The sequence below is a fragment of the Podarcis tiliguerta genome (assembly GCF_965153285.1).
Source record: "Podarcis tiliguerta genome assembly, chromosome: 14".
Lineage (NCBI taxonomy): Eukaryota > Metazoa > Chordata > Lepidosauria > Squamata > Lacertidae > Podarcis > Podarcis tiliguerta.
In genome coordinates this window covers 44,952,432-44,976,028 of record NC_139547.1, presented here as the reverse complement: position 1 = coordinate 44,976,028, position 23,597 = coordinate 44,952,432, and the positions used below count along the sequence as shown (strand labels likewise).

Genomic DNA, 23,597 nt, shown 5'->3' with positions numbered 1-23,597 from the left:
TGTTTTAAGTTTACCGTCAGTGGGTTGTTAGGAGCTGTAGTCCAGCAATATCTGGAGTGAGTGGCGGCGCCGGCGATGAGTTCCACACCATTTCCCCCCACAGCTGTAATAAAGAAATATGAAAATACCATAAGTACACGTTGTGTGCAAATGAAGTATGCCAGTGAATACAGAATCTCTGGACGCTTCTGTTTCGATAGGCTCTCGACGCCAATGCTGTATTCGCCCAAGAAACCTACAAAATCCAGTGGCTCGAACGGGGATGTGACGGAAGAAGCTGAAGCTCTGATCATTAAACCTTCTCAAAGGGACAAGGAGCCGTCTCTTGCTAAGGTCTTATACAAGTCGTTTGGGCCATACTTCCTCATGAGCTTCCTCTTCAAGGCCTTCCATGACCTTATGATGTTTACAGGACCTGAACTCTTAAGGTAAGCAGAGCGCTGTCTTGCTCCTATCACTGTAGAGTGCATGGATAGTTGCTGCTGGTATCAAACTTTTCCATGGGTGGTTGTTGATTCCTTTTGATACTCCTCTTCCCTTTATAAAGCAGAGAGTGGTTTACTTGGGTCTCCCAGCCCAGGCACCTCCAAACTCGGCCCTCCAGATGTTTTGGGACTACAACTCCCATCATCCCTAGCTAACAGGACCAGTGGTCAGGGGTGATGGGGGTTGTAGTCCCGAAACATCTGGAGAGCTGAGTTTGGGGATGCCTGAGCTAGCCATTTCCCACTTTCACACTCATCAGAACCAGAAGTAGATGTCCCCAGATTTTATACAGTCTGGCACGCTTAGGAAAACTGCTGTCTAGGAGTTTACATGGTGTTTCTGTTCCTCCACTTACGACAGCGGTTTTCACAGCATTTGGGGGCACTCTTGGCAATCCCCTTGGAAGATTTTCAAACATTCCTTGGTGAGAAGGTACAGAACATCTTCCCTGAAGATGGCATGCTAACCCTCTCCTGGCCTTCCCCATTCACTGCAGGGTAATGTGGCTGTGTTTGAGCAGGAACACTTTGTTCACATAAAACGGCGATTGAACTCTAGTAAGTTTGCTCAGCGGTCCATGTAAATGGGCTGGGCCTCATATGAAAGCCAAGCGATTTGTTCATCTTGTTCAAAATGAACTTCTCTGGTGCATAACAGCACTCTAGGATCTTCAGCAGAGAGATGCCTTTTGCATTGCCTTCCGCCTTCTGCTTTTAGCCAGAGCTGTCTGGGATTGACCCTTATAAATGCAAAAATTTTGCTCTTCCATCAGACTCCGGTGCTTCTCTCTTAACATTGCACCCTGGAGTTTTAGATAGAGAACACGGGCAATGTGATTTTTAAGGAAATATTTGGGAAGGAGGTGCTGAAATCTCAGTGGCAAGCCCACACCGTACTTACTTTGGAACGCACATTGTTTTAACCGATTCTAATTTTTATATAATTGTAACCCCTGGAATCTTACGGTGGTGGAGGGAGGGGTAAGAAAGCCAAATAAACAAACCCACAAAAACCTCCCTTATGCATGACATGCTTGGAAGTCTGTCCGGTCTCGTACGTTATGTATTTTCCCCACTTTAAATCTCCCTGGCTGGGTTATTGCACAGCAAAGGCAGCACTCTGAAATAATCAAGCGTTGCCAATGGCCTCTTTAGTGGTGGTTCTGCAGAATGCTTTCCCCAGGCTGCTTGCCTGGTCCATACCATTAAGTGTCAGGCAAGGATTTTTATTTATTTTTATTATTAATTTGCCCATGCGTTCAAGTATATTTTTTAGCAGCTATTTAATTGGATTTTAGGAGACATTACTGCTGTAAAATTGTATTGTCGTCTGCGTCTTCCGTTAGCCACTTCAAAAATGTTTGCATTTAAGAGCTGGTTGGAACCCCCCCCCCCTCTTTAATTGACCTATTTCACGGCCAGAGTGTTTTCAGTCTCGTTTCCCTGCAGGCCCACACCGCCATCTTTGGACCTGTAGGGAACTGGAGATGGTGAACTTCCCTCGCTCACTGGCTAACCAGGGCTTTTCGCTGGCTTCCTTTCAAATGTCCCCCGGGCTGCTTCGTTTGCAGGTTGCTCATCAACTTTGTGAATGACGAGAACGCCCCCAATTGGCAAGGCTACCTGTACACGGCGCTCCTCTTCGTCTCCACCGGCCTGCAGACTCTGGTCCTCCACCAGTACTTCCACATCTGCTTCGTGACAGGGATGAGGCTTAAAACAGCTGTGATCGGTGCAGTCTATCGGAAGGTAGAGACCTGCAAATGTATACCCTAACCCCACCTGACATCACTTTATCCACAGGGATTGGCGCCCGCAGTGAACTAGACCAAATGTCTCGCTCAGTAAGCTTTCATCCTAAACCCCCACGGTTGGCTTTAACTTTAGGCTGGGGTAGCATTGCTGCATTTGTCCCCAGCTGCATAGGGAGCTGCGACGGTCCTCACCCACATCTCGAGACGCTGCCCTGGCTGCAGCTGCTTACAAATGACTTCCAGCCTAGAAGCGTAGCTTAGCAACGCTGCCCCTTATCCTTTGGGGAATGGCTTACTCCAGATGGCAAATGCAGCCGATGTGCTCTAATTACTCAACTGGAAGAAGGGCTGTGGCTTCTTTGCGTGAAGGTCCCGACCAGTTAGGGCTGAGAACGTTCCCTGTCTGGATCCCTGGAGAGCGGCTGCCAGTCATTAGTGTGGACAATACTGAGCTCAATGGATAGATAGTCCGGCTACATATTAAGCCAGCTTCCTATGCTCCCAGTGGCATTTTCATTCCTTTCTCCTTGGTGATGTTTGTTTTGAATGGGATCCAAATTCACCTTAGAGACACTGCCTGCTTCTATCAGAAACGATGACAGGACAGTCTTACACCAGTTCACACCAACTGTTCATCTGACCCAGTATCGCCTGTCCTGATTAGTAGTAGCTCCTCAGGGTCCATAGCTAAAAGAGATCTTTCCAGTCGCCTGTTCCCTGTTTCTTATTAATTGGAGATGCCAGGGGTTAGTAGTGGGAGCTCCTCCTTGCAAAAGAATGTGCTTTACCACCAACACCATCAGCATAACATCTAGCAAGTTAATAAACTCAACTTGTTTGATGATATATGCTTATTCAGTTAACCTCTCACTATTTAATTGATGTTTCTGGCTTATAGGTATGACCTATCCAAAACCTTTGGAGCTTATTTTTTTAAGAGAGAAAGAAGAATTCTTTTGATTTCTAAAGCTCTAGGCATGACAGTTTTTTCCATCTGAGAGCATTCTGTCCCAAACTTTAAGCCCATGCTTGGCTTCCCTTTAGTTCATGTGTTTTTATATGTGTGTGTGTGTTTATCCAGCACCTTCGCTGCCAAACCTCTGCATCTAAGGAAGTAGGATTTTGCCAATCAAAGTTCTTTATGCCCAGTAAGCCTTCCAGCCTCTGGACTTTTCATTTTGTCTTCCTCTCCTCTACCCTGCCAAGGCCTTGGTCATCACAAATTCAGCAAGGAAGACATCTACAGTTGGAGAAATTGTCAACCTGATGTCGGTGGATGCCCAGAGGTTCATGGACTTGGCTACCTACATCAACATGGTCTGGTCTGCACCTTTGCAAGTCATACTGGCTCTCTGTTTACTGTGGCAGGTAAAAGTGCTGTGCGTCCATTGTTTCCTTTACTGTAGCTAAACAATGGTGCTTATTTTACTCAAGGGAAAGCCAGAATCCTGTCATTAAAGGATTAGGGCTTCAGAATCCAGGATGGGATAGCTGGGAAGGGAAAGAAGTGCAGACAGCTCTCTGTCTTGGACTGGTAAGATGCAGAGGAATGGTGGACGGAACCAGCTGGGGAACCATCAAGGAAAGAAGACTCAGAGCCCAAGGAGTGGCGGTGGGACAATGATGAGTAGTCACAGGGAGAAGACTGGGGGGAGGAGGCGTCAGAAGCTGAAGGGTTTTGTGAGCAGGGAGAATCTCTGGCAGAGAGAAGTCCAGAATCAGAGGCAGAAACTGAAGCAGGAGAGGAGGGAGGCAAGAAGCAGAGATGAGTCAGGCTTGATGCAGAGAAATGGATGTCTCCCCTCCTCCTGTGTTAAACTCCCCTCCCCGCTGGTCTCCCAGAACTAGAAGAGAGCTGAAATGGGCAGAGCAGTGGCAGGCTCATGCAGGCACAGTCTCTAATTGTTTGGGAAAGCCCTGGGGAGGCAGGGACTTTCAGTCTTTGCAACTGATTCATGGGGTCAGACCTGCTGAGGATGAGCTGCTGTGCTCATTAGGCCTGACAACCAACCGTTAATAAAGAGCTAGCTCCAACTTTGAATGGTGTGATTTACTGCCAGCTCGCTCTTTGACACTCTCATGCTGTAACCCTCAACTAATGACTGGAATCTGAATATGCAAAGCTGCGAATCAGACTCCTGTCTCCTCTGACTGGCAGTGGCTCATCAGTTTCTCCCACACTCTGTTACTTGAACCTCTTAACTAGAAATGGCAGGGGTTGAATCGGGGGGGGGGGGGGCCTCTGTGCCTTCAATGCAGGTGCTCTCCCACTCATCACTCTTCCCTAGTTTCCTCTGGCTAGAAGGCAGGAGAGTACCTGCTCATTCCTGCAACGGTTCACTTTCTAGGTTACTATTTGGACCGCGGGTTTTTTTGTGCTTCCGTTATGCTGCATTCTAAACATGCTGTCTTTAGAATTTAGGTGCCTCGGTGTTGGCCGGTGTGGCTGTCATGCTCCTCCTGGTTCCAGTCAATGCTGTGATAGCAATGAAAACAAAGACCTATCAGGTAAGAGACTTGCTTTCTGTACAAGAACGATTGATTCCGTCTCTAAGGCACGTGTTGAGACTTCCTGTCTGTTGTGCCTCACGGAAGAATGTTGCAAATTGCCATACCAGCCAGTAATAGCAAGATCAGTATCTTGTGGTCTGATGTGACGGTCAACCCTGCTTGTAAATCACTATGCACCTCTGGTGGGAAAGGACCTTCTCTAAGTGATCTTGCAAAAGATGGTTCCCCATTTTTCTTTCTGCTTAGACCCCAGATAACTATATGTTTAGTGTACTCAGGGGCTAATGACTCCTCTGGACCTGTTTTGCAAGGTTGGGCAAATCGCTTTGTTAACTAAGATGCTGCTACAAAACTAAGATGCTGCTAAAACATCTATCAGTGGTGTTTTCAGCCTTCCTGTCTCGTGAAGGAGCTACTCAAGCCAGTCTAATGCTTTCACCTGCAACCATCTCTTTGTTCCTTTCCTATTGATGGCTTGCCAGCACGTGTCAGTTGTACGTTTCACAAAACACAGTTTCCATTTCTTAAAGCCGCCTCATTTTATAGCTCAGAGCTACAAAGAAACCCAACAACAACATTTTAAAATGACGGCTACTGTTCAAAAGTTTTATCGCAGGCCTACTTGGGAAAGAGAGAGAGCTGCCTCAACTTGCTTTTGTTGCGATTGGGTTCGTTTCAGGTTGCTCACATGAATTGCAAGGACAACCGGATTAAGCTGATGAATGAAATTCTCAATGGGATCAAAGTGCTAAAACTTTATGCCTGGGAATTAGCCTTCAAAGAGAAAGTCCTGGGGATCAGACGGGAAGAGCTGAAGGTGCTCAAAAAGTCCGCTTACCTCTCTGCAGTGGGGACGTTCACGTGGGTGTGTGCCCCGTTCCTGGTGAGTAAAGCAGTGCTTTTAAAAAGCTGCTGGTAGATGGTATTCTTACAGACTGCTGTTTTCTGGGCGTAGAACTCTGCTTGTTGCTTGCCACACATCTGGGCACTCATTCAAAGAGAGAACGCTACAAGAATATTAACATACATTTTATTTTTGTTATGCTGTCGTCATTCAAGCTAGGAGATCCTTGTTGCCCAGTGTTGATTTCTTTTTATTCAGCATGCAGTCCTGTGGCCTGGGGAATCCCTGTCTGCTGTGGGAAACTTCAGACACCTTTGCCCAACTGATGTCAGTAGGACCAAAAATGGTTGCATGCTGGGGGAGGGGGCTGGGACATGGTTTGGGTCCAAAAGATCCAAAGTTCTCCTGGTCCCCCAGAACATCACCAAACCAGAGAGAGAGATTTAGACCAGCTTAGAAGCTGGCCCTAATCTTTCCCAGGGATTTTCCTTCTCTTTTTCCTGCTGTCAAAAAAAGAAAAGGGGAAAGCAGAGCATACAAGGAGCACAAGTGCTGCCTTCTGACCTTACTTCCTCCCTGCTCCCTTCTTTTTGTAAACTGCTTTGAGGTTTTATTACAACCAAGCGGTGTATAAGTCTTGTGAAATAAATAAGGGCCCAGCAAGGGCGTTGGATGGGTGTTCAGAACAGAACAGGAGCTTTCCCAGCCCTGCCACCACCAGTCTTCGGGTTGCAGCCATAGTACATTTTTATGCCGTCCTTCAGCTTAAACAAATCCTAGAGCAACTGCTACCAAGAAAGAAAGAATGAATGTAAAATAACCCAATAGCAAGAAGAAGAAAGCATTAATGCTGCAGGAGCAGCAAAAAACAAAACACACACAGTTGGAGCAATAAAACCAACAGAATTTAATAAAGCTGCTCTTGTCTGAAATGCTTGGGCAGTTTCAGAAGGTCTTGCATTGAAAAGGAAGTGTTTTAGGTTTAGTGCCAGGCAAGCCTCCCTGGGGAGGACATTCTATAGGCCACCACCAAGAAAAAAATCCCACTCCCTGGTCATCACCCATCTAACTTCTTGACAGCATCCGTCCTTGGGGCAGGGTGTTGGCAAAAAACACTTTATGGTCTTTTCCAGCCTTAATCTGTTGCTTAGAGCCTATTTGAGTCTGGGTGGCGCTGTGGGTTAAACCACAGAGCCTAGGACTTGCCGATCAGAAGGTCGGTGGTTCGAATCCCTGTGACGGGGTGAGCTCCCGTTGCTCAGTCCCTGCTCCTGCCAACCTAGCAATTCGAAAGGACATCAAAGTGCAAGTAGATAAATAGGTACCACTCTGGCGGGAAGGGAAGTAGTGTTTCCGTGTGCTGCTCTGGTTCGCCAGAAGCGGCTTAGTCATGCTGGCCACATGACCCGGAAGCTGAACGCCAGCTCCCTCGGCCAATAAAGCGAGATGAGCACTGCAACCCCAGAGCCGTCCGCGACTGGACCTAATGGTCAGGAGTCCCTTTACCTTTACTATCTTTCCAACTTGTCAGGGCAGCACAGGAACCTCCTATATGAAGCCATGTTCTGTAATGCTTACTTTTCACCAGCTGGATTGGGTTCTGATTGCATGAAAATGGTTTGCTGCGCTGGGCTCAAACAAAGGGCGCCACTTGCCTGGCCTGGAGTGTGGAACCTTTAGCCCTCAAAATGTTGCTGGACTACAACTCCCGTCTTCCTGGGCCATTGGCCACGTTTGCTAGGGCTGATGGGAGTTGTGGTTCAGTGGTGTCTGGAGGCCCAGAGTTTCCCCACTCCTGCAGTAGATGATACTGGGCTGGAGAGGCAAATAGACCAGGTCAGACTAAGGCAGCTTCCTGAAATCTTTGAAAACCAGCAGCTCTGCTTAAGCTGGACTCCAGTTATGGTTCACTGTTTGCAATGTTAAATGCCCTTCTGCACGTTCTTTACACAACACTAATATTTGCACAGTCCTGAGGACAATGAGTGACCCAGCCACGGCCATGTACAGGAAGCCTGTTAAGTCCACCATGGGTGTTCTTAAGAACAGCAAAATAATCAAGAGCTGTTTTGAAAAGGAACCCTTTGATTTAAGTACTTTGTAAGATGTAGGCCGAAAGCATCTTCTTGAGAGTACCAAAGAGCCCATTGCAAGTGTCTCCATCCTGTAGCTTTTCGAAAGACTTTATTCCAAATATTTATACCTGCTTATCCATCTGCATTGTCTACGCCATGGAGCTGTCATGCCCCAACTGGGGGCTTACCCACACTTTCTCTTGCCTATGCAAGGGGTCTGGCATCAGGGAGATATGGCAGAAGAAACATGTCTCCTCCCTGGGCTCAACATTTTTCTGAAGACACTGGTTCTTTGGTACCAAAGTGTCATCTCTCTCCACCTCCCCCAAAACCCCCCCACATTTCTTTTTACTGAAAAAAATACAGCCTTCCCTAACATGGCACCCTCCAAGATGCTTTGGACTACAACTCCCATAAGCCACGGGTCTGATGGGAGTTGTAGTCCATCAAGTTGGACAAAGGCTGCAGTAAACCGGCAAAGTGGAATCGCTCTTTCTCCCTCCTTTTTATAAAGATGCAATTTGTGTGTGTGTGTGTGTGTGTGTGTGTGTGTGTAGATACACACGCGCACACGCGCGCGCACACACACACACACAACCAGGCACAGCATGTCATTGATTTCTCTTTTTTCCAGGTTGCTCTGTCAACATTTGCTGTTTTTGTGAAAACTGCCGACCAGAATGTCCTGGATGCTCAGAAGGCCTTTGTGTCGCTGGCGTTGTTTAACATCCTCCGATTCCCCCTGAACATCCTTCCGATGGTCATCAGCAGCATCGTGCAAGTAAGGGTTTCTTTGCAGGCAGTTGCCTTGGGCCGGGGGGTGGTCAGGGGGCAGGGGATTGCAGCCAACTGTACACAGTTAAGAGTCTCATGCATATTATTTTGCTCCTATCCTTGCTCACTAGTGGAATGTGGCCCCAGGTAGACTGGCTACAAGGAAACACAACTCCTGGGCTGGAAAACAAGAGAAAGCACGTAGGGTGCAGAACAAGCCAGTGTTGTAGCCTTGCGGGGATTCCTAAAGGCCAAATAAGAAGGCTGGAGGGGCCTCCTGTGGTTTCCACATTGGCCCACCAGTTGCTTCTGGGCAGCCCTTAATTGGGGCACGAAGGCAACAGCTCCCTCCCATGGTTGACCCAGAGCAGCTGGGATTCAGTGGCCTCCTTACTGGAGGTAGCACTTGGTTATCACTGTTATTAGTGTTTGATAGATCACACCATAGATTTGAATTGTACTGCTTGGCATCTGTCTGTCTCAGGAGACAGAGTGCGCCTTTGGGGGTGAAGTCAAACTGCTGGAGAGTTACAGCGCCTGCTGTGGCTGTAGAGACTGATACAGGAGGACTATATTGTGTTCCAGCTGGGCAGATGAAGGCGTCTGGTGGTTGTGCTGCTGCAGATGCACCAAAGCGTTTCTTCTCTCTGTGCTCCGCCCAGCGGTCATTCCTTCTCTGGTTGCTGCTGTGGATGCACGACCTGTCTGTCTCCAAGCGCCGCAGTCATCTGCAAGGGATTCCCCACAGGGCAGGGTTGGTGTTGCCAGCCTTCATGTCCTGTTTGCTTTGGTGGGCCTGGTGCCTAGTGTATTGTACTATTGCTTTAGCATTAACGTATTGAGAGGCGGGGGTTGTACAATGCCTGGAGAATTTATTTTATAAGGCATCACGTAAGTGCCAATGAGAAACTTAATAATCTCATTGCCTCGTGCCAAAATGACGAATAAGATTGTTGCCAGGTGGGTCCTTGATGGAAGAGCAGTTCCACAAAAGGAGGGGGGAAATTCCTACGGAATACACCTAATCCGCTTCTTAAAGCCATCTAAACTAGTGGCAGCAAGCACATCCTGTGCCTTCAGATTCCAAAATTGGCGGACGCCCGAAAATGCAACCTCTCGGCTTTGTTGCCTAGGCCAGTGTGTCTCTGAAGCGTCTCCGAGTCTTCCTGTCTCATGAGGAGTTGGATCCAGACAGCATCGTCAGAGGTTCCATCAAAGACTGTAAGTTCAAGGTTTATTCGGTGGATGGGGTGCAGTTTCCCAGTTCATTTGCCTCTGCCACTTCCCACCACCAGATTATCCAGTCAGCATTGCTCAGGCTTCAAGGTCAAGGTGGCTTCTTCTAAGGCAGGGGTGGCCAACTCCCAAGAGACTGCGGTCTACTCACAGAATTAAAAACCAGTAGTGATCTACCCCCGTTTTTCGGGTCAAAGTTGTTGAGGAAAGAGGAATAGTGTTTCACCTCCCTTGCCCAGCTCTTTGATGCTGAATGGAGCTTGTGGCAATGTCTAGTTTGCATCCAGGTACAGATGGACCACAAAGTTCTCCAACTCTTCCTTTCCCTGCCCTATGCAGAGTACAGTGGTACCTCGGGTTACATACGCTTCAGGTTACACACACTGCTAACACAGAAATAGTGCTTCAGGTTAAGAACTTTGCTTCAGGATAAGAACAGAAATTGGGCTATGGCAGCAGTAGGAGGCCCCATTAGCTAAAGTGGTCTTCAGGTTAAGAATGGACCTCCAGAACAAATTAAGTACTTAACCTGAGGTACCACTGTAGTACTTTTAAGCCTTGGACCGTGACCTAGGAGGTGAAGGTGCATATTCCCCCAACACAGCCAAGAAGCTCACTAGAAGACTCCTAGGAACACAGGAACCTGCCTTCCATGGAGTCAGACTCAGTATTGTCCACCTGACAGGTTGGAGCTCTCTGGAGCTTCAGGCAGGAGTCTCTCCAAGCCCTCCATGGAGATTCCAGGGATGAAATCTCCCTCAGTTGTTTCTGTATGCATGCCACCTATTTTCGGTTGTGTTGGTGTTTTGACCTGCATGAAAACAACCTCTTTCATTATTTGCTAGCTGATGGAAACAGCATTATTGTGAAGAGCGCCACTTTCAGCTGGTCAAGAAGTGATCCTCCATCTTTGAACAAGTAAGAGTTGCGGCTTTCTTCCCTCTCCTCTCCCATTAAATAGTTTTAATTGCACTAATGCCAGGACAAGCTGCCTGTGACCCTCCAGCTTCCGTTGGACTACAACTCCCATCATTTCCTGACCACTGTGCGTGCTGCCTGGGGCTGATGGGATGACAGGTCTGCCGTGGCACCCCTCCCATTGGCCGCTCCCAGATATAGACCTTTTTCAGGGAGTGTCTTCCCTTTCAATTGCATTTCCAATGCCCTTTGCTCTATCCAAACGCATTCTCTATCACTGTCCTTCCGTGTCACATCTCAGTCCAGCAGAGCTGAAGTTGTGTGCTCTTCCCACCCTCCCCTGCCCCTCGTTCCAGCATCAGTCTTGCGATCCCAGAACACCGCTTGGTCGCCGTCGTCGGTCAGGTCGGTTGCGGCAAATCCTCGCTGTTGTCTGCTCTGCTGGGGGAAATGGAAAAGAGAGAAGGGCTCGTCTCTCTCAAGGTACGACAGCTCCCCTGCAAAACATACGAGATGTAAAATTATAAGAAGAGAATATGCCGGCCCTCGATGAAATCTGTAAAGGACATGTGCAGGCTGTTTGGTGGTACGGCCAAGAAATAGACTCTCTTTTTTTAAAGTTCAGCAGCACATATCTTCGAGACAGCTGGCGGCTGAGTACTGCTGCTCGCTCAGGGGTCACCCTGGCTGGAATTAGGAAGGAATTTTCTCCTGGTTGACTAGTGAGCCCACAGGTTTCCTGCTTCCCCTGTGAGCATGTGATACTGCCTGAGCTCTCTGGATGGTCATACTAATCTGTTCTGTATACAATATCACTGCATCCAGGGTGGGGCACCTTACTGGCTCCTGTCCACTCCTTGCGGCGTGGGGTTGTCTGTTAGGGGCTTAATGTGTCAGGTGAATGTGGTGTTGTCCCAAAGAAGATTGGGGTAGTTTGGGATGAGCCGGCCAGCTAACCGAATGAGCTAGCATTGTGAGATGTCAGAATTGACTTGGGAGAGTGATGGGGAACAGAGAACATCATGGAGAGACAGTTCTAGGGGTTGATGCATCCTACAGGTTTGGTTTTTTTAAAACACCTCTCAACGTGCACCAGAATCTTGCACCACTCAACCTCTCTTCTCTGCAGGGCTCCATCGCCTACGTCCCTCAGCAAGCTTGGATCCAAAACGCGACTCTGAAGGAAAACATTATATTTGGAAGAGAAGTGAAGGAGAAATACTATAAGCGTGTGATTGAGGCGTGTGCCCTTTTGCCAGATCTGGAGATCTTCCCATCAGGAGACCAGACCGAAATTGGAGAAAAGGTATTTAACGTGTTATAGTGGTCATGGGCTCCAAAATTTGTTTTCCCACATTTGCTCCTGGGGTGTGAAAACAGATCCTTAATATGGGTAGGACCGCAAGTATAACTCCCAGGGCTCACCTGTCCAGTTTTCTGCTCAAGCAAGGATGGGTCTTTGTGCCTGTCTCTTAGGTGAGTGCCGCATGGACCGAGACCTGTGTGTGCGCGCGCATCTTTATTCCATTTCTTTCCTTCCCCCGTGAAACTGCTGCTTTTTCAAAGAGCCCTTGTGGAAATGGAAATCAGGCCTTTCACAAAGCAGAAGCCCTTTCCGGTGGACAGTTGCAGGGTCTAATTTCCACCCCCCTTCTTTTCCCCAGGGTGTAAACCTGTCTGGTGGCCAGAAACAAAGGGTCAGCCTGGCCCGAGCCGTCTACTGTAACGCTGATGTCTACTTGCTGGATGACCCCTTGTCAGCTGTCGATGCTCATGTTGGGAAACACATCTTTGAGAAAGTCATTGGACCAAAGGGAATCCTCAAAAACAAAGTAAGCTTGGAATGCAGGTGCCTTCGTTCTGTTCAGTGGGGGGAGATGCTTTGCAAAGTGCAGGAAAGCTGTTTGGAAATGTTTCCATGCCAGTCATAGAATTGTAGAGTTGGAAGGGACTGCAAGGATCTTCTAGTCCAACCTCCTGCAGTGAAGGAATCTTCTGCCCAACTTGGGGCTCGAACCCACAGCCCTGAGATTAAGAGTCCCATGCTCTCTACTGACTGAGCCACTCTGAACATATAGTTAGACCAGGGTTTCCCAAGCTGTTTTTGAACTACAATTCCCACCATCCCTGTCCACTGGTTCTTCTAGCTAGGGATGATGGGAGTTGTAGTCCAGTAAAGAGCTGGAGACCCAAGTTTGGGAAACCTTGAGTTAGACAATCTAAGCCATAAACAGAGGAGCAGCCGGAGTGTAGCATGTTCAACAAACGTGCAAGTTTCCAGGTCCCCACCCTGGCTCTCTTAACTGTTTTTTCTTTTCTTTGGGCACCTAGACTCGAGTGTTGGTAACCCACGGTGTTGGTTATCTGCCCTTTATGGATACAATCGTAGTAATGACGGAAGGAAAAATCTCCGAGATGGGGTCGTACCAAGAGCTACTAAAGCAAGACAGGGCCTTTGCAGAGTTCCTGCGCACGTACGCCAGTGCGGAACAGAATGTGGACAAAGAAGGTAAAGGTCTCTCTCTCCGTATGTGTGCTTAAAGCTAAATGAGCTGCATGGAGAGACCGTGGGAACTTACCCAGCATGCCTTGCTCCCTAGATGATGCTGATCAAAGAATGGTAGAATTGTAGGGTTGGGAGTGACCCTGGGGGTTTGCGATGCATGATGGGAATGATGATACAAAAAACAGCAACAAGGTTAAGCTCTTCCATCCCCAGAGGAGGAGGAGGCTGTTGTTGTTGACATGTTACTTGCTTGCTACCCTAAGGTAAAACACATTTAAAGGCTCAATGGCAAATCTGCTCATAGGTTGGTGAAAATGTTAATCTTGGAGCAGATTAACTTTCAGACTGACGTGACCGCGTGGAGTAATTTGCCCTGGTTGGGCAGAGGACTTGTTCAGTTTCATAACTACCTCCCATGTAATCATCACCTACCCCAGCATTGTTTCTGCCTCAGCTTTGACCGAAATAGGGTTCGTTGTGGCCGTCCTTCTGAGCGTTAAGCTCTGTGGGATGGTTTTGGGTGACAGGGTAAACCTCCTAACGTTCTAGATAAGTTTAGAACCCATTGTTATCACTCCAGGCCTTCAGCTGTTTCTTAATAAAACCACCAGGATTTGCTTTTTTCCTTCCATTTGGGGAGGGGGGCATAGCTCAGTGGTAGACCATCTGCTTTGCATGTGCAGCTTTTCTCAGCGTTGGGTCCCAAGCTGTCGTTGGGACTACAACTCCCATCATCATCATCATTTTTTATTTGTATACCACCTTTCTATCTTACAATACTCAAGGCGGTTTACAAGCTGAAGAAACAAAAAATGTACATCTTATAACAATCTAATGCAATACAAAAATGTGATAATTAAACATAACTTTAAAATAGGCGACCTCCATCAAAAAAGTAACATTCAACAATCATTAGAATAGTATAAAATAATAATATCAACATACAAAAGTTAAACAGAAATCCACTCGATAAACAGAAATCCACTCGACAGTTACAATAGTATCTAAACTATAATCAATAAAACAACGGCAAGCCACAGTACATAAAACAATATGTACCAGTGTGGTGTAGTGGTTAAGAGCGGTGGGCTCGTAATCTGGTGAACCGGGTTCACGTCTCCGCTCCTCCACATGCAGCTGCTGGGTGACCTTGGGCCAGTCACACTTCTCTGAAGTCTCTCAGCCCCACTCACCTCACAGAGTGTTTGTTTTGGGGGAGGAAGGGAAAGGAGAATGTGAGCCGCTTTGAGACTCCTTAAAGGGAGTGAAAGGCGGGATATCAAATCCAAACTCTTCTTCTTCTTCTACAATACACATTGAGAGAGTGGGGCAAGGCAGGTGGAAGGAGGCCTTGCCTGATGGAGTCTTTCCCCTCACCATCATCCCTGACCACTGGCCCTGCTAGCTAGGAATGATGGGAATTGTAGTCCAACAACAGCTGGGGACCGAATGTTGAGAAACACTGTTATAGAAGGTCCTGGGTTCAATCCCAGCAACCCCAGGTTGGGCAGAGAGAGAGAGAGATCTCTGTCTGAAATCCTGGAGAGCCAGGGCCTCTCAGTGTTGGGAATGCGGATCTAGTTCTAGGGTGGGGAACCTCATATCTGGGGACTGAATGCAGCCCTCCAGACTTCTTTCCAGCCCTCAAAACTCTCCCCAGGCCACACCTCTTCCTGGCACTGCTCCATACTAAATGTCTTTGCCCGGCCGGAATGTGTCCTTGAACTCTGGCAATGCCTCTTCCGTCTCCAGATGGAGAAGAGAGGTCTATGTGTGGGAACATATGTAGAAGCTGGTTTACAACTGCAAAATCGGCATGAATTGCTCTGCCCCCTATTGCCCCTGGCCCAGCCCTCCGCTGGCATGCGGCCCTCAGATGATTTCCCCGTGGTTGATGTGGCCCTCAGGCAGAAAATGGTTGCCCACCGCTGAGCTAGGTGGGTGGACCAGTGGCCCGGCTCAGGGTGCTGCGCTGTGTTTCTGCAGTGATTTTGGTGCGGTATTCTTTTGAACAGCAAAGCTTAGTTAGCTTGTGCAGCAGAGCTACCTGATGCCTTGGTACACTTCCATAACAAGTACTTGCCATCCAAAATCTATAATTTTCTTTCCCAATCTCTCTCTCTCTCTCTTTCTTCTTTCTGCTCACTGTTGCAAAACCACACAGCCTCAGGGAGAGGAGAAGGTTTGTCTCTCTTTACCATAATAGAACAGTTTTCTCTTGAATTCACTTTGCGTTCGTTTTAAATTTTGCTAATATCTCCTTCTGACATGAATCTGCAGGTACCAGGTCAGATGAGGACGAAGGTTTGTGGTACTGGAAAGGTTTCCATGCATGTTGTTAGAAGCTGTAGTTCTAAAAACCCCTGCTTCGTCTGAGATGAAAGCAAGCATGGTTTGGCAAATCCAATATGTGTGAATGATGAAGTGGTTCTTTTTTGGAACTGGCTATTCTTCCTTTGCCAACTCCTATTACCTAATTCTGTATTGTTGTTGTTGTTGTCAAGTTTCAACCACTTAGGGTCACTTAAGAATTTGGGCGCGCCCTCCGAGACTTTTGACTTTTTTGCGTTTGGAGATCGGCACTCCCAGGTCAGATCACAGTTTGCTTTTGGAAAGTCCTCTCAGCCCGACCACAGCTTGCCACGTGACATGGGGATGTTGCTGTTTGAGAAACTCAATCCCAAAGTCTCCTTGGGAACATGGAGCAACGTTGCGTGCTCCTTTGGATCCCAGCCATTTTCTCTCAGCTGTGAATTCTGCAAGGGACTCAAATGCTATTAACAGAAACCTTGCACGCTTGGAAGAATGGCTCCCCTGCTTGCTTGCTTAGTAGAAGTAGGCCGTGAGTTTGCTTCTTGCTGGTCTGACATCTACTGAACTGGCCGTTTGTGAAGCTAATTTTTTTATTTAAAAAAAAAATGGCAAAAAAGATGCATGAAAAGTGACAGGATGACCTCAGCAGTTTTAAGCTGTTTCCTATCCCCACAGGGTTTGGGACTGTGTTGGTGAGGCTTATAAGACAGAAATCTCTGCACTCTGAACCTCCGTCCCCCCCCCCCAAAAAAAAAAATCCCACATGGGAGATTCCTGGCAGTGTGAATGGTTCAAATCTGACTTAAGTGGGCTCTGTAATTAGACCTCGGACTCTTGTCTTAATCACGAAAGGTTCAGTTTTAGATCTCACATTCATGGAAAAGTTAGAGGCTTCGTCTTGTGAGTCAGTGTCTAACCACTCAGATGAAATGTAGTCAGTTGACAAGTTTAAGTTTTATAGAATATTTATAGAGGCTTGCTTTTTAAGGCGTACTTCCTTCGCGTTCAACTCTGGAAGGCTCTTGTTTGCAGCGCGACTGGATCTGACTTAGGCAACGTTCATCCTCCTTTCCTGAAATTCTCTGTTTAATTTTTCCACTACCTCCATTGCCATCTTGATTCTTGCGGCGTTAGAGAGACCTGGAGTTTGAGATGAAACCAGTGTCTGTTTTGTAGGATCTGAGTTTTTATGGGGGGGGGGGGAATGGTCGTTAGGAATTCCTACGCAGAACCCCTACTTTTTGGGTTTGTTTGCTTGTTGAGAAAACCACCCCAGATTCTGTCACTTGCATTCCTTTGCAGGGATGGTACTCAGCTGTACAGAAGTCTAAATGGGTGTTCATTGATTAGGCTGAGATTGGCATCTATTTTGGGGAACCCGTGGCCCTTCAAATGTTGTTTGGGCTCAAACTCCCATCAGCCCCATACAGTGTGGCGAATAATGGCCAGGTAAGATGGGAGTGCCTGGAGGATAGCCATTATCTTCTGCAGGTGCAGTCTTAAATAACAGGCATTTATATGTGTAGAGGTTGTTGCACAAGTGTCTGCTGGGTTGGGGCATGATACCACCATTTATACTACAGCACAGTTATTTGTATGTATGTAAAGGTTCTAGGGGTCTTAAAGGACCACAAGGTTAACACAAATCACCTGTGTGATGCAGCAGCAAAAAATAGTGGTTCGATTCTGGTCTGCATCAACAGAAGTCCAGCGTCCAGATCAAGGGAAGTCATAAAGGTAAAGGTAAAGGTAAAGGTACCCCTGTCCGTATGGGCCAGTCTTGACAGACTCTAGGGTTGTGCACCCATCTCACTCAAAAGGCCGAGGGCCAGCGCTGTCCGGAGACACTTCCGGGTCACGTGGCCAGCGTGACAAAGCTGCTCTGGCAAGCCAGAGCCACACACGGAAACGCCGTTTACCTTCCCGCTAGTAAGCGGTCCCTATTTATCTACTTGCACCCGGGAGTGCTTTCGAACTGCTAGGTTGGCAGGCGCTGGGACCGAACAACGGGAGCGCACCCCGCCACGGGGATTCGAACCGCCGACCTTTCGATCGGCAAGCCCTAGGTGCTGAGGCTTTTACCCACAGTGCCACCCGCGTCTTAGGGAAGTCATAGTACTGTTCTATTCTGCGTTGGTCAGACCCCAATTGGAGCACTGTGTCCAGTCTGGGCGCCTCAGTTTTATGAAGGATGTTGACATGCTGGAATGTATGCAGAGGAGGGTAAACAAAATGATCAAGGGTCTAGAAACCAAGCCTTGTGAGGAACAGTTGAGGCCATTGGGTATGTTTAGCCTGGAGAAGAAGAGACTGGAAGGAGATATGAGCGCCATCTTCAGATATCTAAAGGGTTGTTGCATGGAAGATGGAGCAAGCTTTTTTTCTGCTGCTCTGGGGAGTAGGACTTGATACAGTGGATTCAAGTTACAAGAAAGGAGATTCCAACTGAACGCTTTCTGACAGTAAGAGCTGTTTGACAGTGGAATGGACTCCCTCGGGAGGCTGTGGACTCTCCTTCTTTGGAGGTTTTTAAGCAGAGGTTCGATGGTCATCTGTGTTGGATACTTTAGCTGAGATTCCTGTATTGCAGGGGGTTAAAGCAATGGGGTGCCTTCCAACTTCCATGAGTTGTGTGAAACACCTCCGTAAATAGTATTTTTCATCAAGAACACCAAGATGTGAGTTGTAAGCTGGAGTCATGCCACCCAAATGCACATTTGCCATTAACCACTCAGGCGGTGGTTCTGAGGGTCCTGCTTTCCCATGCGAAGGTTTTCTTTTGTCTGCGTGAACATTCCTTCGAATCCCAAACTTGGCATCAGAAGAACTTACGCGCAGAGAGACACACCATGCCTGACAAGGCTATGTGAAGAATCTGGGGAGAGCTTATGAGAGGAGAAGGCTCTCTATGTTGAAATGCATGGGAGCTGTGCAGCCACGCTGCAGAGTGCAGCCCCAACTGCTCCACATCCCTTTCCCGTACTTTCGTTCTTCTCCTGAAATCAATAGGGCCTGAAGAAGCACTGGAATAATCCTCTTCCTTGGGGCTGAGATCTTGGACTTCTGTCCCCGTCTCCCGGCCCCCGCCTCAAGTTTTTAAAATGAGGTTGTTAAAGGTGTCAGAGATGGAGGGGGGTGGGCTGCTGGCTGTTTCTCGAACTGCCTAAGATCAGAAATAAGCTCTTCTGCTCACTCAAGGAAGGGATAAGCCTCCCCCCAATTGGCTTTAATAATGTTTGAAAAGCGTCTGCTGTGCCCAGCATGCTTTTAAGGAGAAAACAATTTCATTTGACATTCCTCTCCGTCAGCTTTCTGTAGTTGAATTAAAACACTTGGTAGACTGGGTGGTCTCGTGGATTTCCTCGCTCCCTTCTAACGAAAACAGACATTTTCTTGATGTATAAAAATGCTAGCCGTGAGATCTAACCTGGACTTCGGTTGGCTATGGAGCAAAAGTTCTCTGTTCCATGCATCTCATATCGGGGGCAGGTAGTTGATGGACCCACGTGTGATGCTTAAACCAAATGCATGTATTTAGTTTAGATGCTAATCCTGGTTGGGGGCAGCAGGTTTAATTTGGGGGTAGCCTTATGGCACTGGGAACTAGGAATTTGCTCTCACCCTTTTCGTGCTATTATTCATCTCGCTTCTACAGATGCAAACAGCCCAACCACAAAGGAAGGGAAGCACATGGAAAATGGGGTTCTTGTGAATGAAGCCTCGGGAAAAGAAGTCATGAGGTATGGAAGCTTCTTGGATCTGCATTGAAGTTGCTTTGACATGGTCTTCCTGGTGGCTTTGTGGGGAAAGAAACCTCTGTTGAAAAAAGCACCCTTCCCAGTCCACTACTGTAGTCAAAAAAAGCCCTCTTGGCTGTGATGTGACCTACAGGTATCCATCTCATGACCACCTTGAAGATGGGATTTCTCTGTGATTGCACCCACCTCACCTGAATATTTAGCAGGCGCCAACAGTACTGATGTTATGTCAGCTAGTAAAAACACATCCATTCACTCAGGGTTCCAGAACGGCACAAAGAGGTTAATGTCGTAGCTCAGTGTTACTCAGACGCGGGTCTCCAGCTGTTTTTTTGGACTACAAATCCCATCATCCTTGACCACTGGTCCTGCTAACTGGAGGTGATGGGCGCTGTAGTCCAAAAACAGCTGGAGACCCAAGTCTGGGAAACACCGCTTTAAATGAATAATGTACCCTGATAAATGTTTCTGATCTGAAACAGGAATGGCCCAACATCTGTCTTCTTGGGAGCTGCTCTGACAGTGACTGGGGTACCCAAAGTGTGTTGCCTCTGCAGACTGATACCTCATGAGCCCTTAAGTCTCCTTGCTAAAGTTGGCATTGCCTGGCAGAAAGTGGCTTTGCGTCAGTGTGGCACATGCTCTCAGGCTCACATGTGGCACTGCAATTCCTTATAACTTGAAAACAACTTGGAGGTTTTATTCCTTACTAGTGGAATGGTGGGCAAACTGTTTTAAAATCAATGGGGGTATGGTTATCAGAAGGCCAGATGAAATTGCCAGGGTGGTCAGTTGAACACCCCCATCTAAAACTGAAAATGCTAAACTAGCAGGTCAAGGTTCTCCCTCTCCTTAATCCCTCTGTAATCCTCCACTCTGAGCAACGCTACTAAGGTTTCTCTGCATGGCAGGTGGGGAAGAATAGTGCTCTGTTCTTACTTTCTGTTGCAAAGTCTGCCATTTCTCCTCCTTACCCCAGGGAGAATTCTTTCTTTACCGGCTTAAGTAGCGATATGGCATGCATTTTGCATAGCCTGAACAGAGGAGTACACTTGAGAAAGTAGAGTTGTCTTCCCTGTGTAAGTTTTCACTTTGTGGTCTAAATTTGGGAAACTGATTGCCAGGTGTTCACCCGCCTCCAAATGACATGCGTGATGTGTGTTAGAACCGCACTCATGGTTTAGGCCTAAGAAGAAACACAGGGTCTCCAAGACCTCAGTTAAGCTCTGGAGAAACTTTGTGAAAGGCTTCAAATATGCTCGGACCCAGAGCAGGCTTTTGTTCCATGCAGGACACTGGAGAGGTGAAAGTGGCTGTTTCTAAAAGTTCAAATTCTTGACTCCCAGATTTTGCAGGGAGTGCTGTGGATTTTCCCAGCCTTGACGTTGCTTTTATTAAAAATATTCATATAATTCGTTTCAGCCCTCAAAGGGGACCCCGAGACCATAAACAGGCATCTTAATACAATGAAACGAATGAAACCACAATCAGTTTACTACGGTTAATTGTCCAGAAATACCGTATCTTTCGCTCTATTAGACGCACTTTTCCCCTCCTAAAAAGTAAGGGGAAATGTGTGTGAGTCTTATGGAGTGAACGCAGGCTGCACAGCTATCCCTGAAGCCGGGAGAACAAGAGGGATCGCTGCTTTCACTGCGCACCGATCCCTCTTGCTGTTCTGACTTTGCTTTGCTGGAGAGGCGCTGCGCAGAGAGGGAGAGAATATTTTTTTTCTTGTTCTCCTCTAAAACTAGGTGCGTCTTATGGTCGGGTGCGTCTTAAAGAGCAAAAAAATAAAAATATGGTATATCAGCACAGTACACCCAAATCTTAAACGCTGGTGTGGTTGTGGTTGTTTTAAAAAGTCATAGAATTGTAGAGTTGGAAGGGACGTGAGAGTCATCTAGTCCAACCCCTTGCAATGCAGGAATATTTTGCCCAACGTCGGGCTCAAACCTGCAACCCTGAGATTAAGGGTCTCATGCTCACGGGGCAGAATCTTCAGCTTGTGCATAAAAGTAACTGGCGTGCCTTGATTTCTAAGCCGTCACGCATTTTCTAACAGGCAGCTCAGTAACTCTTCCATGCACAGCGGAGAAACTGGGAAGTCCTTGAAACAGAACAGCACAGCTGAGCTGCAGAAGACGCCGGAAGAAAAAGGTGCCTGGAAATTAACAGAAGCGGACACTGCCAAGACTGGGAAGGTGAGAGGTGAATTGATTATTTCCTTCATTTGTGAAAATCTCTTGGTTTCCAGCAGCATACGATGCCGGCTTGTCACCGAACCACACCTTGCCTGCGTATTGTCTACACCAAGAGTAGCTAGCATGGTGCTGCTCCCTCCAAACACCCAGCTCCCTTCAGCCCAAGCCAGCATGGCCAGTGGTGGCCCAGAATAATGTGCGTTGTATGGCACCAAACTGGCTGCCCTTGGCCTACACTGCTCTGCAGAGGCTCTTGAAGCAGCGGTCGGCAAGGTTTACCTTGCCTGGGCCGGTTCACTCCTGCGGAGATTGCTCCGTGGGCCGGATGGATTTCCGGCATGTGCGCAGACACGGTTTCCAGTGCTACGGAAGCGAGTCCCTGCTCCACGCTGCACCGGTTTAGCACAGCATGTGGGGATTCACCAAGCAGGTGGCTTGGTTCGGGCGCAGCTCATGGGCTATTTAAACTACCCCGGTGGGCCGCTTTTGGCACATGGGCCACAGGTTGCCAACCCCTGTTCTTGAGGGTTTCAGCCAGGGATTGAGCCTAGGACACTTGGAATTCACGGCGTGTTTTCTGCCATTGCGTGTCCAGCTCTTCCCGCAAAGGGAACAGCAACCTTTCAGTCAAGCAAGTTGGTTCACACACACACACAAACTGATGATGAGAGTAGCTTCAATTAAAAAAATAAATACAGTCATAAAAGGTAAAGGTACATGTACCCCTGCCCGTACGGGCCAGTCTTGACAGACTCTAGGGTTGTGCGCCCATCTCTCTCAAGAGGCCGGGGGCCAGCGCTGTCCGGAGACACTTCCGGGTCACGTGACATCACTGCTCTGGCGAGCCAGAGCCGCACACGGAAACGCTGTTTACCTTCCCGCTAGTAAGCGGTCCCTATTTATCTACTTGCACCTGGGAGTGCTTTCAAACTGCTAGGTTGGCAGGCGCTGGGACTGAACAACGGGAGCGCACCCCGCCGCGGGGATTCGAACCGCCGACCTTTCGATCGGCAAGCCCTAGGTGCTGAGGCTTTTACCCACAGCGCCACCCGCGTCCCCTAAATACAGTCATACCTCGGGTTGAAGTTGCTTCAGGTTGAGCGTTTTTGGGTTTCGCTCCGTGGTGACCCGGAAGTAATGGAATGCGTTACTTCTGGGTTTCACTGCATGCGCAGACGCTCAAAATGACATCATGCGCGGAAGCGGCGAAGCGCGACCCACACGTGCAGACGTGGGTTGCGTTTACTTCAGGATGCGAGCAGGGCTCCAGAACAGATCCCGTTCGTATCCAGAGGTACCACTGTAAATTAAAAGCCCTGCTCCATTGTTTTGCTGTAGGAGACACCCGGTTCTGAAGACAAGGGTTGGAGTTTAGAGTCTTTTTGGGGGACCGTTTTTAAAGCTCCTAGCATCTGTTCATCCCATTTTCAAGCCTTTGAGTTGCGCCTAGCTAGGTTATACTGAGAGTAGACCCACTGGTATTAATGAACCTAAATTAGTCATATCCAATGATTTCTGTGGGTCTACTCTGAGTAGGGCTAGCATTGGACACAGCTGGAAGGGGTGGGTGGGAGGGGAAGAACTGCTGCCCAGCTTATCTGTGGCACCATTTTAATTAGAGAGACTTTTCAGCCAACCAATTAATCAGTCGAACAGCACAGCCTTCATTCTATGAGCACAACTACTTTGAAGCCGTTTCAAGAGCTGTCCGACCCCAGAAATGTTTTTACTCTCCGGGTTGTTTTTGTGTTTTGTTTCGTTTCTTTAAAAGATGCCACGAGCTTCTAGCTTGGCTCCTGGAGCCTGGAAGACCTGGAGCCCAGACATCTGGCCCCACTCCAAGTTTCCACTGTCAAGCGCAGGTCCTTAATTCCTGCGGACCAAGGGCATGTGTATGTTTGTCTTTCCCTGATGGGAGGCCTGCGAACCAGGCTGCAGCTGCTGCTGCTTCTAAAGAAACACTTTTCTTCAGCAACCTAAATTTTTAGAGTGGTACCTTGGTTTTCATACAGAATGCGTTCCAGGAGTCCATTTGACTCCCGGAACCATTCGAAAACCAAAGTGCAGCTTCCGAAAATCATTTGAAAACTGGAATGCTCACTTCCGGGTTTCGATTGTTCGGGAGCCAATTTGTTCGGGAGCCCAAGGCATTCAGCTTCCAAGGTACGACTGTACATTTAATTGCACCTCAGCTCTGGAGCTGCAGCCCAGTTCTGAAA

General features: G+C 47.9%; 2 protein-coding genes across 7 annotated transcripts in view; both read left to right on the top strand.

Annotated features, from left to right (window-relative positions):
* CIITA (class II major histocompatibility complex transactivator) overlaps positions 1-23,597 on the top strand; it is a 1,021,617-nt gene that overhangs the window by 473,657 nt on the left and 524,363 nt on the right. The window lies entirely within an intron of this gene.
* Positions 1-23,597, top strand: part of LOC310664329 (multidrug resistance-associated protein 1-like) — a 76,579-nt gene that overhangs the window by 34,750 nt on the left and 18,232 nt on the right. For 2 of the 5 annotated variants that reach the window (XM_083413328.1, XM_083413331.1), the window contains exons 8-23: positions 201-428; positions 2,057-2,234; positions 3,446-3,607; positions 4,655-4,747; positions 5,430-5,633; positions 8,304-8,450; positions 9,577-9,664; positions 10,525-10,597; positions 10,954-11,080; positions 11,727-11,903; positions 12,262-12,429; positions 12,929-13,106; positions 15,268-15,285; positions 15,384-15,407; positions 19,072-19,156; positions 21,240-21,378. In XM_083413328.1, coding sequence (XP_083269454.1) covers positions 201-428; positions 2,057-2,234; positions 3,446-3,607; positions 4,655-4,747; positions 5,430-5,633; positions 8,304-8,450; positions 9,577-9,664; positions 10,525-10,597; positions 10,954-11,080; positions 11,727-11,903; positions 12,262-12,429; positions 12,929-13,106; positions 15,268-15,285; positions 15,384-15,407; positions 19,072-19,156; positions 21,240-21,378 — 2,089 coding nt within the window. The remainder of the gene's footprint in view (positions 1-200; positions 429-2,056; positions 2,235-3,445; positions 3,608-4,654; positions 4,748-5,429; positions 5,634-8,303; positions 8,451-9,576; positions 9,665-10,524; positions 10,598-10,953; positions 11,081-11,726; positions 11,904-12,261; positions 12,430-12,928; positions 13,107-15,267; positions 15,286-15,383; positions 15,408-19,071; positions 19,157-21,239; positions 21,379-23,597) is intronic. The other 3 variants (XM_083413330.1, XM_083413332.1, XM_083413329.1) reach the window with 2 other exon arrangements.